At 36.5% G+C, this 19,097-nt stretch overlaps 1 protein-coding gene and 1 non-coding gene across 3 annotated transcripts in view; one reads left to right on the forward strand and one right to left on the reverse strand.

The window, feature by feature from the left end:
* Positions 1-19,097, forward strand: part of PDE8B (phosphodiesterase 8B) — a 2,824,882-nt gene that overhangs the window by 842,395 nt on the left and 1,963,390 nt on the right. For both annotated transcript variants that reach the window (XM_044063695.1, XM_044063696.1), the window contains one exon: positions 11,955-12,011. In XM_044063695.1, coding sequence (XP_043919630.1) covers positions 11,955-12,011 — 57 coding nt within the window. The remainder of the gene's footprint in view (positions 1-11,954; positions 12,012-19,097) is intronic.
* Positions 14,670-14,742, reverse strand: TRNAF-GAA. The gene has a single exon. It is a non-coding gene; the product is annotated as a tRNA-Phe (tRNA).

The following is a 19,097-nucleotide window of genomic DNA, read 5'->3' on the forward strand; positions in this document are numbered from 1 at the left end:
CTTAAATCCATTTGTCAGTTTGTCTTTGGTTAGGATTGGAATCCCAGTCATAATCTGTTGTTATTTCATCATCCTCTGAATAAATGAATAGACATCTCTGAAAGCATAGGAGTCATAAATCGTTCCTATGGAGCTTCAGGGCAGTCCTTTTTCGGAATACATTGTACATATAATGCTCTGAGTAAGCTCTGACATAGGTTTTGTTGATTGTTATCTGTTTTTACACTGTCAACATCCTTTGCCGTTTAGGTTATCAGGATTATAAAAACATGCATGTCTTCCCTGGATATTGAAAGCAATGAAATAGTTTTTGTGCACACTCTCTACCAAGGTGTTTAATCCACAATATGAATACATACTGTACCCATATAATAATGTTCAGGGTGTAAAGTATGGAAGAAAATAAACAAATTTCACGTTAAAAGAAAAGGAAATCTTTGGTGTCCATGTCAAAAGCAAATTCCAAGTTAAAGAAAGGAAATCTTTGGAGTCCATTTCAAAAACAAAAGGTCCTTAGAAAATGGCAACATCTGCTAAATTGAATGAATCAGTAAAATGTATAGTTTTTCAAAAGTGAATACAATTTAACAATTGCTTATGTTGTCAACAGTCCACCATAAAAATTAATTAAACATGTGCATACATTCTAAGCTATGTTATAAACATATTTTCTTCTTAGCTCAGATAACAAGTGTGATTAACAAAAGCATTCTTACATTTTCATTTTAAAGTATATTTTCCTATCATGAACTATTTACTCTAGCAAGCACAATGTCGCCTGTTACTAAGATATTAAGTGGAAATGTGCCCCTAATGCAGGCATGTTATTTTTTATTATTGATGATTCTTATGCATGTTTATTCTTTCATAGCACTGTGAGTTGGGACACATACTAAAGTAGTGTTCTGTAAATAGTTAATTTTTTTGCAGTATCTGCATTCTGCTACACAGACATCACATTAGTAAAGCCCTTTTAAATCAATTTATTTCACAATTTTTATTTCTGTAAAAGAAGAAAAAAGATGAGTGTAACAGGTAACTATGACCCCAAGCCATAACATGGATGCACAGCAGCAGCATTGGAATACAACTGGGAATTCACTTCCCAACATGTTACATTACTTTCATAATATTTTCTTGTCTAATTATGCTGTGTGATGGATAGTTATGCTCAATGCATAAGTGATAATTGCACTGGATTATATGTAATTGTTTAAATTCTTTGCTTTCTGCTAGCTAAATATATTTCACCTTTCTTGAAAGACTTTTTGGTTTAATTGTGAAGTACAAAGTTCTCCTTGCTTATTAGGTGTGTTATGTGTTAACGTCATGTTGCTTTTAGCACTGTTGATAGTGAATGGTTAGTTGTTTGCTTTGCAAAGTGTAGCCTGGCTGTAACGTTTTATCTTAAATATTCTATAAGGTATAGAAAAAAGGAATGTGCTCTTTGCCTGCAGGCATCACGCTGAGTACAGTTGTGATTCAATTATTTTACCTCAAATGTAGCAAATATCACTAAGTGCAGATGTTTAATTTACTGGAATACTGTTTATCTTAAATGAACCTGATCAGAAACCTTTTTTTTGTAATGAAGGCAATGTCAGTGAGTAAGGGAAGACTGCTATTAATTGACACTTCATTGATCATGTCCAGCAACATTAGTAACAACAGACAGGGAATAATAATCCCTGTCATGCTATCAAATCACATATTTATAGACAGGGTAGACCATCACTGTTTGCCAACAGGATATATTTAAAAAGAGGGGTTAGTTTTGTGCATAAACTGATAATAGAGAAGGTTATTATCTGCTAAGTCACAGGAAAAAAAACAATGATTAATCTTTCATCCATTTTACAGGCGCTAACTTTAACATCATCTGTTTTCTAAATATGTAGCTTAACTCTTCAGCTGGAAGTTCGTATCTCACACTTACCTTCAGATACTAAATACAAAGTAAGGAATTTTTTCTTTATATCTTAGTACACTGTATGGATGAGCTTTGAGCAGTAAATTGTTACTACTTTTCACATTTCCCCTGGCTTTAGTGACAAAGTCAGTGTGCACAAAAGTGTATAAAGGATTAATTTCTTCTGTACTTCTCTACCCCATCTGTGTGGTATGCTGGTTGTCCTGTTGGAATGCATATGTAGAACATCTGCAGCTTTTCTTTAGGTTATCTGCCTTCTACCTAACAGGAAGCAAGTAACTAGGTTTAAAATAACCTGTGTAGATTAACAGGCTTTTCCTTTATCCTAAGTGTGTGTATTTCTCTATATAAAAAATATATGTGTGTGTGTGTGTGTGTGTGTGTGTGTGTGTGTGTGTGTGTGTGTGTGTGTGTGCATGTGTGTGTGTGTGTCTGCATCTCTTTGTGTGTGTTTGTATGTATGGCTTTGTCCATGTCTTTGTGTGTGTGTGTGTGTGTGTGTGTGTGTGTGTGTGTGTGTGTGTGTGTGTGTGTGTGTGTGTTTGTGTGTATGTCTTTGTGCCTTTGCATGTGTATGTATGCGTGTTTGTGTCTATGTCATTGTACGTGTCTTTGTGTGCATATGTGTGTGTGTGTGTGTGTGTGTGTGTGTGTGTGTGTGTGTGTCTGTTTTTGTGTGTTTGTGTGTATGTCTTTGTGCCTTTGCATGTGTATGTATGCGTGTTTGTGTCTATGTCATTGTACGTGTCTTTGTGTGCATATGTGTGTGTGTGTGTGTGTGTGTGTGTGTGTGTGTGTGTGTGTGTGTGTGTGTGTGTGTGTGTGTGTGCCTGCCTGCCTGTCTGTCTTTCTGAAGACAGGTAATGGTCATTGTAAGACACAGTAGAATAAGTGGTCCATGTTAGACAGAAGTACATCATATGTGGGTTACTTTTTCTTGATGGGTTAAGTGGTAAAGTACAGACATGCCACTCCATTCTAATGCATCCCTTTCCACATTCCTTCAGTAGTTATGTGCAGCTTAAAGTACTCTTCTACTGGCACTACTGTGGTACTTTTATGGATAAGATCAATGAGAAAGTAAGTTACCTTCAGATGTATTCCTGTCAAACATTTCATGACCTCTTTGATCCTCTGATATAGTCATGCTTTGTTTTTCCTCTATTGATCTCATTTGTATAACTCATTGTAACGTTTTTATATGTTTCTTTTTTCTGAAAAAAAAATTATTTTTCAAATACAGCTGAATAAATTCCATAGTATTTGTATATAACATCTTAAATAACTATGTACACTATTTACATCAGCTTGACACTATAACATAGCTCAATATATACAATTACTTTATAGGTATAACAATCCAGTTATCAGAGCGTATCTGTTCAGTTATTGTAAAGTTTTAATCAGTGATAAGACTTTTTTTCCATGGATTGTCAATAAATAGCTTAGGATGAATCCTTAATTTTTTAATTTTAATTTCCAACAATGCTGTGGCCTTCAGTAGGCTGGAGAAGTCTTCCAAAGTTGGTATTCTGTTTGCATTCCATCTTCTTGTTATACACTTCCTTGAGATTGCAAGTATAGTCCATACTAGATACATATTTGACTCATTCAAATGAGGACCTTCATACACATTTAATAATACTAGAGCTTTAGATAAGTTAAATTATTCATTAAATAAAGCTTGTAAAAAGTTTTAATACCATTCCAAAATGGCTTAATTTTAACACAATCGAAAAAAATGTGATTCCAATCTGCATTGTGTATTTGCTCACACCTCTAACATATTCCCTTTGTGGAAGATTTAATTTTAGTAATTTTATCTGGAGTTAAGAATGCTCTGTGCAAGCATTTCCAGTTAAAAACTTTCTAGTATTGTGTAAAGGATGCATGTTTTATTGATAATAAAATATTTGATTTAATTTCTTCAATTAGCTATAATGACTGTCCTTTTGTTATATAATTCCAATATGAGGATTTGGGTGTTGTTTTATAATTTATCAATATCTTGTAAAATTGTGAAATACTATTTCCCATGTCATAATCATTATATATGATTTCATATAGGTATTTTATAGGTTTAGGTATTTCTTTAAATGAAGAATTACTAATTATTCTGCATAAATCTTGTGAATATGTCAGAATGCTTTGCATAGTTAGCCAATCTTGTTGTGGAATTTTGTATGTTGTTTCTATTGTTTGCATATCCAGAACTTTTAGTTGTTTGATACATTGAAACCAACAAACAAATCCATTCTGTTCCCAGGAATTAATTATTTCTCTGTATATTTTATGTGGATAGCTCTTTGTAACTATGAATGGTATTAAAAGATCAAACCAGATTTTTAAATCTATATTTGCATTAATAATTTTCCTAAATGAGTCAATGTAATAATTAATTATACAAGTTTTAGTGGGCTTAGTTATGTTAAATTGCATAGTAATACATAATATGTGCTATGGCAAATTATCTGTTATTTGAAATTTTTTTCTGTAAATCAAATTAATTTATTGATATTACGTGGTGGTGCAGCAGTAGCATTGTCGCCTCACAGCAAGAGGTTCTCCCATTCGATTCTCGGCTGGAGCGCCTTTTGTGTGGAGTCTGCATGTCCTCCTCGCGGTCGAGTGGCATTTGAAAGACATGCGTGAATGGGCATGCCTTTGCTGAAGGTTGGGTGTTGGGCTGGCACCTCGGCACCATAAAAAATCGACTGCCAATCATTAACGGACCGGAGTTCCGCTGTGGCGAACCCTAACTGGTAAAAGCCAAAAAAAAAAAACCAACAACAGTTAGCAATTCTTTCCAATTTGCAGAATAATTTGGACTTATCCAATCTGAGATTGTTTTAGATATTGATGCTTTTATATATGTTTCTATATCAGGAAAGTTTAATCCTCCCTGCTTCCATGGTCTGATATGATATATTAAAGCTATTCTGTTTCTTTTGGGAAACCATAATTTTTTATATGTTTCTGAGATCATTGTATATATATATATATATATATATATATATATATATATATACAGTTTGTATTATGTCTTATCAGCTTTTTTCCTCATTCCTCCACTGAAAATGGAATTTATGCCCAGTTGGACTTTCAAATGTCAAATAAATGAATAAATTAGTCATTCAGAAATGCCTTGAGACCACTAACAAAAGCTGAGTAACCTAATAAATCATATACATGAGTAGATGAAATTTCATAATATATCAATTCACATAAACATTTTTCTTTAAAAAAAAAATTGTATATATATATATATATATATATATATATATATAGAGAGAGAGAGAGATAGAGAGAGATCTACTTTGTAATATCGAAATTCCAAAATGCAGAGACAAGCACGAAAGTTAAAATGTCAAACTGTATAAGTTTTGCCAGGGCAAGTAAACAAGTGCTCAAAACCACATTAAAACACATCTAGGTGAGGGCTATGCCCCCTCACACCCCCTAACTATATAGACCAACTCTGTCATTGCATAACAGTTTGGAAAAGGGCATGATTCCCCACGTTAGACAAGTACTTACCCTGTGAAAACTTGCACATTTCACCATTTTAACTTTTGTGATTCTTGTCTTGATATTTTGGTCTTCCGCGTTTCGCTAGTCCGAAGTAGACCCCAATATATATATATATATATATATATATATATATATATATATATGTATGTATAATGATTGCAGCCTGTAAGAAATAGTGCTCAGAAGAGTGGCTACTCTTAGTGATGTGTTTTTCAGCCTTTTGGCTGCTTTCTATGTAAAGTAACAGAACATTAGTGTTTGGGAATTTGTACTTAACCCACTATTGTGGGATCTTGGAGTTAGTATAGGAACACTATATAATATGCAAAGGATGTTTGTGAAAATAAAAAGCAAAGACTGGAAAAACAGAAACCATAGCCTTAGTTAAGCTCATTTAAACCAGGACTGTGTAGATCTCCTAAATTTATAATCCAAGTTCATTCCTCCTTCATAAATATTTTTGGCAAATTGATGGACTAATATTATTGGTATCTAATTATCTATACCAATAAACATAAATTGTGCTGTGTTGTGCTTAAGAGTGTGTTTATATAATATACTTCTTTCCCTGTGTCATCTAATGTCACTCAAATGTAAGGAGTCATTTGTCTCCACATACATTTTGTTTACCCTACATAGATGTATCCACATGGACATCTATTCATATAAATCAACCACCATGCACTACAGGTGATGATGTGGAGTATTTCAAACATTTTATTGGTACTGACAAATAAAACAAATGTTTTGTTTGTCAAACATTTGAACAAAACATGCTGTTGTTACTGTGATGTCCCAACTCTCATTCAGTAATCAAGGAGTCTGAATCCTCACCACTGACACTGGAGAGGGATGTTCACTTGAAATACAAATGGATACACTCAGTATTTCCAGATGCACAATTTCCTTTAAGAGCACACATGACACACACAGTCCGGGGAGCAGTTCCTCTCTATATCTGTTCAGACCCCCAGTAAGACTCTCCACTGGCACAACTGTAGGGTTAGGTCCTCAGCCGAGTGTCCAAGCCAAGTCCTCCAGCACCCTGTCTGTGAAACCAGTGCTTTGTATCCCTGCTCCAAGTAGCTCACACACACACACACACACACACACACACACACACACACACACACACACACACACACACACACACACACACAAGCACACTCTCTGATATTTAATTTTCACACACACACACACCTGGGAAAGGCTGGCACAGACTACCTGCTCTACCACCTTTGCCCAGACTATAAGGTAGATTCACTGCCACCAGTCAGTTGCTGTAAGGCTCTTAAAAGGGTATCCAGTTATACTGAGTGAAATCAGTATGAATACAAATGGTAATGTTGACCAAACAGCAAGGCTTTCAGGAGTGGTCAGAGTTATCACCAAATAAGTAAGTGCAAATACTGTCAAAGCTTAAATATTTTTTAAAAAGGACCAGTCACAACGAAAAGTTTAAATATGTTTAATAATAAATAATAAAAGAACAAGAAAATACTAAATATCTATTTACAGTAAACACCAGAGATTCAGTCACAGGAGATATTAAAAATAACACTTCTGGATAGTTTCACACAGTTATAGAAAAACAGCATTTCTAATCTCACTATATTTTCCTGACTAATCTAAAAGAATTACCATTCCCTAGTTAAGTTACTTACTATCGCTAGGCAAGATGAGTGAGTGGTCCTTGTCAGATCTAAGACAGAATACAAAATGCTGATAGCAATTTCCTACTAATATTTAAATATTATTTCAGAGTTGGTTACACAATAACATCATATCTGGTCATTTGACTCTGTTTCCCACACTCACCAACACTACAGGCTGCTAGGGTTTAGCACCTATGTGTTACCATACACACAGGTAGAGCTTTGCTCAGCTCGCATGAAAGTCATACAACCATAAAACACTTCCCTTCTTCATACAGGAGCTACAAGCTATTCTCTAGCACAGACATTGCATCTCTGGCTCCATTCAAAACTGTGGGATAACATTTTTATGGCTAAACCCATAAAGTAATTTAATTTCAAGAATATTTTGCAAAGTCAGGTGGATTAATATTAACTCTTCACTTCCAGTATATGCTCTTACAATGTATACATTTGAACAGTTGCAATAATGCATGTACAATTTCTTTCCTTCTAGCAGGGCACACTGTTGATAAATTTTAACACAAGCAAACCTCGTAAAGACATTTTCAGCACAAGCATGTGTATAGATCAGTTTGAGATACAAATGATGTATAATTATTTATAAAATGGCAGCTAGCTGTGCTGGCATATGTTACAAATCCACTCACCTATTTCTTTGGGTATGGCTGGCAGTACCTCCTATTGTGACAGTTACAATGATGAAACCCCTTAAGGGCTGTATCAGAATCGCCTAATAATGATTTGGAGTCCTTTTACTGATTCAATGAAGTCAAAAATTTACATAGATTGTTTTCCTTTCCTGTAAGCAAACTTACAGTTCTGTGGTAATATAGTTTAAAAAATATCATTAATCAAGACAAGCCAGTGACTTTGAATTGTTGCTATAATCTTAAAATATTAGTACAATGAATGAATATGAAAAAGTAGTAATGTGTGTTTTTGCATTTCTGCTGCTTGAGAGTCGTTACGTTAACAGTTCATTTCTAGAGTTATCCTCTGTCCTCTTAATAGCTCAGGAGTATGTAGCAACTGAGAAATCCCTGCATAAATAGTCTCTTAGTTAAAATAACATTTTCTAATTGGAGGCCCTCAGGATCACTACATATTCTCTTCATTTTTCAAAATTGTGACTAAGGAATGCCATTCACTAAATTGCTGGTATGACAACTAGACATTGACGAAAGAGAATTGTGAGTAAAAGGCTTCTTGTGCAAGGTGGTATTGACAGCTCTTTGCACTAATTTAGTTAATGAAATGACCAGAAAGTTCACAGTGAATAAAATGCATATATATATATATATATATATATATATATATATATATATATATATATAAAGAGAGAGAGAGATGGTTATATGGGTCCCTATCAGACGATCGAAATGCCGTTTCCACGAATATAAAATGACTGAGACGTATTGCACGAACTACGTAAACGCCGAACATCCAAAACAGCAAAATCCAAAATGTCAAAGTGTTTTGGTTGGCCCGTCTACGGTATAGCTCTATAAGGTAAGTGTGCGATAGTTATGGACCTTAGGGTAGGGTGTGGGTTAAGGTAAGTGTATAGATAGGTAATGTATGTAAGATTTAGTGTAGTGTTAGATATAGGCTTTTGTTAAATGCATTTATGTGTATTATTTATTTTGTTAGGGTATATCTCCATGGGGAAGTGTGTGGTAGTTACGGACCTTAGGGTTAGGGAGGGGTTAAGGATAGTGCATAGATAGTTGTGTATGTGAGGTTTAGTGTAGTGTTAGAAGTAGGGTTTTGTTAAATTTATTTATGTGTATTATTTATTTTGTTTGGGTATATCTCCTTGGGGGAAGTGTGTGGTAGTTATGGACCTTAGGGTAAGGGAGGGGTTAAGGATAGTACATAGATAGTTGTGTATGTGGGGTTTAGTGTAGGGTTAGAAGTTGGGTTTTGGTGCTTTACTTTAGGGTTAGGAGTAGGGTTTGGTTACTGTATGTATGTGGTTTATTTATTTTGTTTGGGTAGGTAGTATGTAGTGGGTGGCGGGGTTTGCCGACTATGACTGTTCGATGTTTTAAATTTTGCAGTTTAGTGTGTACGGTCTATTCGCAGTTCGATTAATACATGTTGCTCTTTTGGTATTCACTGAAATGGATTTTCGTGGAACTGATTTAGACTCGGATATGTACTGTAACCCATAATCATTGTTATTAACATATGACACAAACTCCTTCAATTGTTTAGGTGAAACTTTCCAAAGTAATCACCAGTCATCAAGTAAAAAATTCACAGTGAATAGAATGAATATATATATATATATATATATATATATATATATATATATATATATATATATAGAGGTCTGCTTCTAAATCTTGAAAGTTCATAATCTTGAAATTCAAAATACTGAAGCCAAAATCCTGAAAGTTCAAAATACTGAAAACTCAAAATACTGAATTTCATAATACTGAAAAAACAGAGTACACCAACACTTACAATATTCCAACACAACAACATAAAACATATTACTCTTCTCCAACTATGAGCAGAGGGTCAAGCCCCTCTGCACCCCCCATGTGGGGGCTGCACCCCCCACACCCCCTGCTACTTAAATATATCAACTCAGAGATCGCACTCCACAGAAGAAAATGGGAAACACAACATTACGTGCTTCATGACTGCCTGTTGTAACCTTAGTCATGTTCCCTTTTAATTTGCTATACAACAACATAACTCGTCTTAGTGTAGTAAAGTGCGATCTTGGAGTTGACATATTTACGTAGCAGGGGGTGTGGGGGGCAGAGCCCCCCGCATGGTGGGTGTAGGGAGGTTTGCACCCCTGCTAATAGTTGGAGTAAACTAATATGCTTTGTCTTTTATTTGTTTCTCTGCGTACTTCTGCTGGAGTATAGTAAGTGCTAGTATCCTGTAATTGTTTTCAATATTATGAAATTCAGTATTTTGAGTTTTCAGAGTTTTGAACTTTCAAAATGTTGGCTTCACTATTTTGAATTTCAAGATTATGAGCTTTCAAGATTTACAAGCGGACCCATATATATATATATATATATATATATATATATATATATATACACACACACACACACACACACACACACACACACACACACACACACACACACACACACTGTAACCCATAATCATTGTTATTAACATGTGGCACAAACTCCTTCAATTGTTTAGATGCATCTTTCCAAAGTAATCACCAGTCATCAAGTTATTGTATCCACATATATATATAAGTCAAATAAAGATTGGTGTCTGGGTCACAAATACTAATACTGTCAAAGTATCTCATTTGGTATATGCTGGAGCCAAATATGCCCCCATAGTAGTACAATTCATTTGGTGAAACAATCCACATTACAATGGAATATAATTAAATTTAAAACCTGTCCCAGTAGGATAAAAAGAAAGTCATTAAATTCAGCTGAATATAAAACTAAAAGATCCAAAAAATATTTAAAAGTTTTACTACATTTACTGTTTCAAATATTGGTATTTAAAGCTTGTGCAATCAATCTAAGCTACACAAAAATGTATCATGCTCAAGCTGTAAATCTTGCAAAATTTGTAAAAAAATGGGTCATACCTTTGGCATGTACTCTTTCCCAAATATGTAATGGTTTCAGAATTAATGCAGGCTATGCTGCTAAAGGATCTGTGAGATAACCCTGACCTGAAACAACAGGGTGACCTAGAACAAAAGATTTTTGTTTGTGTAATTTTGTCAGTAAGTAAAAATGATGATACAGTGGTTAATCTATTATTAATTGTTTTTTAAATCAATGGTAATGGTATCCTGCTCAGCTGATGAATTCAAACATTTACCGGGTTTCTTCTAAAATAATTTACAGGATCAGTAAATACTTGGAAATTAAAAAAAAAAAAAAATTACCAACTTGTACAAAGGCTTCAACAATATAGGAAATCCAACCCAGAGCTTTATAACCCCACTTTTACCCCCCCACTTGATTTTTTTTCTTTTTCTAGGGTATGTTTGTGTGTGTGTGTGTGTGTGTGTGTGTGTGTGTGTGTGTGTGTGTGTGTGTGTGTGTGTGTGTGTGTGTGCGCGCGCGCAGCTATCCTTGTTTAACATAATTTGCTGTTGGGCATTAATTGGAATGAATTCACAAAATATTTAAACTAAGCACGATATACTTACTATATGTGCTTGCTACATGACTAAAGAAAGTTCCCCTTTGAAAGCGAAAATGACTCTTAAAGAGGTTATGCTGCAGACAGTGTCACTTAAAGAGGACAGCAGAAAACAGAGAAAGTTAACAAGTCCTTTGGGTTTAATGGTTACTAGTGACAGAGAAAAGTGACTCATAGAGCTAGGGTTTATTTATAGGGTTAGATGTCAGTGTCTTCAGCTGAAGGCATTCATATAACTGAACTTTAATGAAACTTAGTTTTCCGAGGTTCTGAGACTAGCCATGTTATGCTTTTACCACCTAAGAAAACATTCAGTTAAAATAAGTAACTTCACAACAGTAATTTGTGAGGGTTTGCAATTTGTGTTTACTTTCATACTTACATTTATACAATTGCATACCTAACACCCCTCTTGGAGGAGGACATAGGAAATTACAAAACCATCAAATGTTGTCAGACTTATTTTCCAACCTGCGTCATCACTTTGAAAAATAGATTCTGGAGGTAGAGTTGTGTGACACCACTTTTTGCTTCCAATATATGTAAATTATTTATTTTGATATACAAGACTATTCTCAAGATAAAAAACAGAAAAAAGTCAAGTTTATATTTTCCCTTTGTGAACTGACGTGTTTCCTGAATGATCCCACTATGCTCATCTGTGGTGTTTCTTCTTCTTTTAGGTGAGAAATGGAGGTGCACGGAAGCATGAAATATATACATGTAGCAACAATCAACAGGTAAGACAAAACAAAATGTCAAAACTCTGTGTATTTGGTGCATACAGCAGGTTTTGGGCATCATGTATGATACAAAACTGACAAATGGCAAATGCAAATAATGGTTCCAGATATATCTGCAGTAGTACCGCCAGGTAACACATGCATCGAGTATTTTATGGTTTGCAGTTTTTTTAAATTATTTCTTTATTCTGTGTAATACAATATAACAAAATTTAAATTTATTAAAAGTACTGACATTTATTATGAACTACAGTTCTATATTTTTAAATTTTTTTTTCATAATTTCAGGTTTGCTAAATGACTAGTCATTTCAGCAGTTTTTTTTTTCTTGTCATTTGCAGTACCAAAATGTATGCTGTTCGGAAATATACACTGCCAGGGACTGGGAAGTTATACTTGTGAGGTAGAGTCACTACATGTCAGAAGTTGGCTTGTGATTGCTAAAACCCTGGCTAGGTATCTGATTAAGCATATTAGATTAAGTGATGCAAGTGAGGAACATGCAATGGTATAAACGATTTTAGGAAAAGATAAGACTTCGTAGTGAAAGGTAAACAAAGAAAGGTTCATGACCTTTGTGTTTCATAAAACTCATAAAACTCATATTTACAGTGGATATAAAAAGTGTACACACCCCTGTTAAAATGCCAGGTTTTTGTGATATAAAAAGAAAATGAGACCAGAATAAATCATTCCAAAACTTTTCCCACCTTTAATGTGACCTATAACCTGTACAATCCAAATGAAAAACAAACAAATCTGTTAGGGAAAAATATAAAAAATAAAAAAATGTACAATACGCTGGCTGCATAAGTGGGGTCTATATTATAAGCTCGAAGAGTCTTTTCTTTGAAGACTTAAACACCGACACATAAATAGCAAAGGCTGGAAACCGTGAACGGCCAGAGAGCTTACAGAGAGCTTACAAAGCTCAAAGGGATCTCATTGTCAAAAAGTATCAGTCAGAAGAAGGGTATAAAACAAATTTCCTCAGCATTGGATATATCATGGGACACAGTGAAGACAGTCTTTAAAAAGTGGAAAAAATATGGGACAGCAGTGACGTTGCAAAGAACTGTCCATCCCTCCAAAATTGATGAAAAGACAAGATGAAAACTGTCAGGGAGGCTGCCAAGAAACCTACAACAATGCCGAAGGAGCTGCAGGAATTTCTGGCAAGTACTGATTGCATACTATATGTGACAGCAATCTCCCGTATTCTCCATATGTCTGGACTATGGGTTAGGGTTGCAAGACGAAAGCCTTTTCTTACACAGAAAGACATTCATTCCTAGCTAAAATTTGCAAAACAATATATCAAGTCTCCCAAAAGCATGTGGGAAAATGTGTTATGGTCTGATGAGACCAAGGTTGAAATTTTGGTCACAATTCCAAAAGGTATGTTTGGCGCAAAAACAAGACTTCATATCACCAAAAGAACACCATCCCCACAGTGATGCATGGTAGTCACAAAATCATGTTTGGTGGTTACTTTTCTTCAGCTGGAACTGGGGCTTTAGACAAGGTGGATGGAATTATGAACAGTTCCAAATACCAGTCACTTTTGGCCCAAAACCTTCAGGCATCTGCTAGAAAGCTGAAGATGAAGAGGAATTTCACCTTTCAACATGACAATGACCCCAAGCATACATCCACATCAACAAAAGAATGGCTTCACCAGAAGAAAATTAAAGTTTTGGAATGGCCCAGGCATACATCCAATAGAAAATCTATGGGGTGACCTGAAGAGGGCTGAGCACAAGAGATGCCCTCGCAATCTGACAGATTTGGAGAGGTTCTGCAAGGAATAGTGGGCAAATATTGCCAAGTCAAGATGTGCCATGCTGATAGACTCCTACCCAAGAAGACTGAATGCTGTAATTAAACCAAAAAGTAATTCAACAAAGTATTAGTTTAAGGTTGTGCACACTTATGCAACCAGTGTATTGTATGTTTTTTTTTAATTTTCATATTTTTCCCCTAACAGATTTGTTTCTTTTTCAATTGAATTCAGATTTTCCCTTACTTTGAAGACCTGCTGATCCAGGCTACATCGCTGCAGACCTTACTGCAATACCTCCAGTTCACCCTCAAACTAACAGTTGGGGTTCACCTTCAGCTATAAAAAGTCCTCTCTTCAGCCCTCCAGGACCTAGTGCTCCTGGGCTTCCAGAATGGACACCAAGAAGATGAAGGCCTACTGCTTCAGGAGAAGGTGCAAAGCCTTACAGCTTACATCCATTCTATGCCCCCTTGATCCTCCATGGGATTTGAACTATGCTCTGGAAAAGCTTACATGGCCCGCTTTTGATCCTGTTGCCTCAGAACCCCCACCCAATAGCTAACATGGAAAACTGCTGTTCTACTTGCCATCTCATCAGCTAGGAGAATTTCAGAACTGTAGACTTTTTATGCAGAGAACAGTTTTTAGACTTTCAAAGGGGCTAACCTAATCTTGAAAACAGCCTCAGGTTTACGCCAAAAATAGTGACTGCGTTCTGTCTCAGTCAAACTTAGGCTTATACTAGGCTAACTACCTTTGAGAGCCATTTTAAGCCTAGCCATTTACCCCATTTGAGAATCAAACCCTGCACCTTGTGTTTATAAGGTAAACACCTTAACTATTAGGCCAACTTCCCACTCCCAAAGATAATGTGCTAAAACACACACTTGAACCAGGGACCTTTAGATCTTCAGTCTAACACTCTCCCAACTGAGCTATTTCAGCTGACCCTGAATAGGGAAGGAGGGAAAATCAGTATCTAAGTAGGCAGTCTCTAAGTGGCTGTCTCAGTGAATTTTATTCTGTAACTCTCATCATGGAAAGAAATTATTACAGACAATGAAAGCCCAAAGCACTTGGGGTACAGCAAGTACTGCAGCCTTTCTGATGGGGGGGGGGGGTAGATAGATTATTCATGAAGCAGTCCATTTTTTCCAGAAACTATTGACTAAAAATTGCATCCAGGGCTAGGTTTTGCTATTCTGCAGCACTTGCTACAGACCAAGCCTATCAATCTAACCACCTCCTAAGACTTGGGCTCATCCAAGGACCTTCTTCAGCCATGCCCTGAGGCAGTGTGTCTTGATCAAAACCTTTGATGGCCTGGCAGTTGGTGTATAGGACTAAGGCTTTGAGGTGTTATGTAGCACAGAGTTTGATTCCCTCAATCAGACAGTACTTTTGAGGCATGTGAGAATTTGGACTAGGTAGGCTCCTTAATGATCTCCTGTACTGCATGCCTATTAACAACCTATGAACTTATTTATAAACTGTGAGTGCAGTTAAATATACCATAACATAATTAATGTAAGATTTAGAGTGTGACAAAATAAAAACATAAATAACATTTGTTTTAAGAACATGCATGAATATTATTACATTGGCAATTTTTAGAAACAGCAAATAATATACACTAATGCAATGCAATGATGTGACCATACTGAAAAGCATACAATGAAAAGTCAATCATTGGCTCTACAAAGCTCTGATCATATTGAAAAGCATACCTAAGTTACAGTGAGTGTCTGCCAGAGATGAACTCTTGCTTCTTTCAGTTCAGCAATGGGTAAAGTGTAAAGAAAGTGTATGAAAAAAGCAAAAACAAAATCTGCTATTTACATATTGACACAAATACTAAAGCACAGTACAGTTGAGTAAGACCTTCCCATAATTCATAGGTTCATAGGAGATTATTAGGCTAATGGCTCAAGAGCGCTTACAAGCCTAGCTAGTTTTGCCCAGACTTTACCCATTTTTTTCTCCCTAGGGGAAAGTTAACAAAGGTCAGCAAATGGGGTTTTAACTATTTTCAAAGATTGCCTCTGTCCATATGGGGTGCCACCCCAGGAGTGAGTTTGCAATTTCCCATCCATCAGTCCAGACTGCGCTTGAAGATGGTGAGGAAAGTGCTCTGCTTCACATGAATACGAAGCTTATTCTAGAGGAGGGGCAATATCTGTCATTCCAGCATGATCTATTCATGTCAGCGATCAGGGTTAGATCTTTGGAACTTGTCACTGGTCTGAAGTTGGATTTGGAGTCTGCTACTTTCACAGTGTGGGTTCTGTCAGTGAGCCAGTTGGCAACCCATCTTGTGACATAGGGATTTATACCTAGTTTAGTGAGTTTATCTATAATTCCAGAGTGGGGGATGGTGTCAAAAGCCTTGGCAAGATCTAGTATGCTGGGTGAACCACCTTACCCTCATCTATGGCTTTGGTGACTGCTTCAAGAAGTCTATCAGGTTTAGGAGACATGATCTGCCTTTTACAAACCCGAACTGGGTGGGGCCCAGATTTTGGATTTTACCATTGTCTTTGTTTATAAGTTCCATGATGATACGTTCCATGGCCTTGCAGACCAGGCTTGTCAGGCTAATGGCATGGTAGTTCCCGGGGTCTGTGGTGGCTCCCCCCTTGTGGAGTGGGATAACTGTTGCTGTGCGCCATTCAGCGGGCACAAAGCCTGAGGTGAGGCTATGATTGAACATGGTACTTAGGTGGGGTGCCAGTTTGTTCTGTAGTCCATGTAGAACGCAGCCTGGGATGTTGTCTGGTCCCATGGATGCTGTGTTCTTGGCTTTGGAGAGTGTTGTTTTTACCTGTGCATCCGTGATTACAGGAACTTTGCATTCTTCCGGTATAGAGATGGGCTCTTTAGGGGGTGAGAGGGGGGTAAAGTTAGCACTGAACCTATCTGCCAGGATGTTGGCAATATCAGTTGGGTCTGTATATTTAGTTCCATTGTGTTGTAACTCAGAGCAGATCTGAGTGTTGCCACTGAGATTCTTGACATAGCTAATGAATACTTTGTGGTTGTCTTTAGAATCAGTGTTGATTTTGTTTTTGTAACTAGCTTTGGAGGATTTTGTCAGGGATCGCAGCTTCTTACTGAGGCTGACCAGGGAGCTTCTCCACTCATGGGATTTTACTCTCTTTTGCAACAGTTTCTTCCTTCTGTTGTACAGTTTTTTATGGCAGGGGGTATATTCATGCTGGTATAGTGTGGTGTGTACATTTCTGCATATTCATGCTGGTATAGTGTGTTGTGTACATTTCTGCATATTCATGCTGGTATAGTGTGGTGTGTACATTTCTGCATATTCATGCAGGTATAGTGTGGTGTGTACATTTCTGCATATTCATGCTGGTATAGTGTGGTGTGTACATTTCTGCATATTCATGCTGGTATAGCATGGTGTGTACATTTCTGCATATTCATGCTGGTATAGTGTGGTGTGTACATTTCTGCATGTTCATGCTGGTATAGTGTGGTGGTATACATTTCTGCATATTCACGCTGTTATAGTGGTGTGTACATTTCTGCATATTCATGCTGGTATAGTGTGGTGTGTACATTTCTGCATATTCATGCAGGTATAGTGTGGTGTGTACATTTCTGCATATTCATGCTGGTATAGTGTGGTGTGTACATTTCTGCATATTCATGCTGGTATAGTGTGGTGTGTACATTTCTGCATATTCATGCTGGTATAGTGTGGTGTGTACATTTCTGCATGTTCATGCTGGTATAGCATGGTGGTATACATTTCTGCATATTCATGCTGATATATTGTGGTGTGTACATTTCTGCATATTCATGCTGTATAGTGTGGTGTGTACATTTCTGCATGTACATGCTGGTATAGTGTGGTGTGTACATTTCTGCATGTACATGCTGGTATAGCATGGTGGTGTACATTTCTGCATATTCATGCTGATATATTGTGGTGTGTACATTTCTGCATATTCATGCTGGTATAGTGTGGTGTGTACATTTCTGCATATTCATGCTGGTACAGCATGGTGGTATACATTTCTGCATATTCACGCTGGTATAGTGGTGTGTACATTTCTGCATATTCATGCTGGTATAGTGTGGTGTGTACATTTCTGCATATTCATGCTGGTATAGTGTGGTGTGTACATTTCTGCATATTCATGCTGGTATAGCATGGTGGTGTACATTTCTGCATATTCATGCTGATATAGTGTGGTGTGTACATTTCTGCATATTCATGCTGGTACAGCATGGTGGTGTACATTTCTGCATATTCATGCTGGTACAGCATGGTGGTGTACATTTCTGCATATTCATGCTGGTACAGCATGGTGGTGTACATTTCTGTATATTCATGCTGGTACAGCATGGTGGTGTACATTTCTGCATATTCATGCTGGTACAGCATGGTGGTGTACATTTCTGTATATTCATGCTGGTACAGCATGGTGGTGTACATTTCTGCATATTCACGCTGGTATAGTGGTGTGTACATTTCTGCATATTCATGCTGGTACAGCATGGTGGTGTACATTTCTGCATATTCACGCTGGTATAGTGGTGTGTACATTTCTGCATATTCATGCTGATATAGTGTGGTGTGTACATTTCTGCATATTCATGCTGGTACAGCATGGTGGTGTACATTTCTGGTGGGTATTTGAAGCTCATAAGTTCCTAAAACTTGTAAATAACACATACAGTAATATTTATTCTCCTCCCCCACAAAAAAATAAACTGCTGCTGTACTACATGAATCATGTATAACTGGCATTCTGTTGTAATACTCCAAAAATGCACCTTATACAATGACCATTAGAGGTAGTAATTGCAAATCACATATCCAACAATTATTTAATACATTTATTTTTTTATCCTGCATGTAAGTGAAATGTGACTGGTTTCCTTTAAGAACAAAAAATATATGTGACAAATCATTTCTGACTAAAAGAAAATTGCCAATAATATGAATACCTGGTGTAATGCTTCTGCAAGTTAACTGGCTTTAGTTAAGGTGATGTCACACCGCAAATTTAGTGGTTCTCAAACTGAGAAGTACAGCACTGGACATACTGCCTTCATTGTGTTTCTGGCACTTTGCGTCATGGCATCACCTGTGAAGGCACGGCACTTTGCTCCAAGTAGTAATTAAATGGGTGTGCTTTTAAAATAGTCTTTCTGTTGCTTATTTAATGTGAATAACCTCTGCAGGGCTTACTTGCATACATATCTAATGGCACTACTTGCAAATAACTGTAACAAATTTGCAAAATACCAGAATATAAGTCAAAGACTCAACT

The sequence above is a fragment of the Protopterus annectens genome, chromosome 2.part2, assembly GCF_019279795.1.
Source record: "Protopterus annectens isolate FY-2018-M chromosome 2.part2, PAN1.0, whole genome shotgun sequence".
Taxonomy (NCBI): Eukaryota; Metazoa; Chordata; order Ceratodontiformes; family Protopteridae; genus Protopterus; species Protopterus annectens.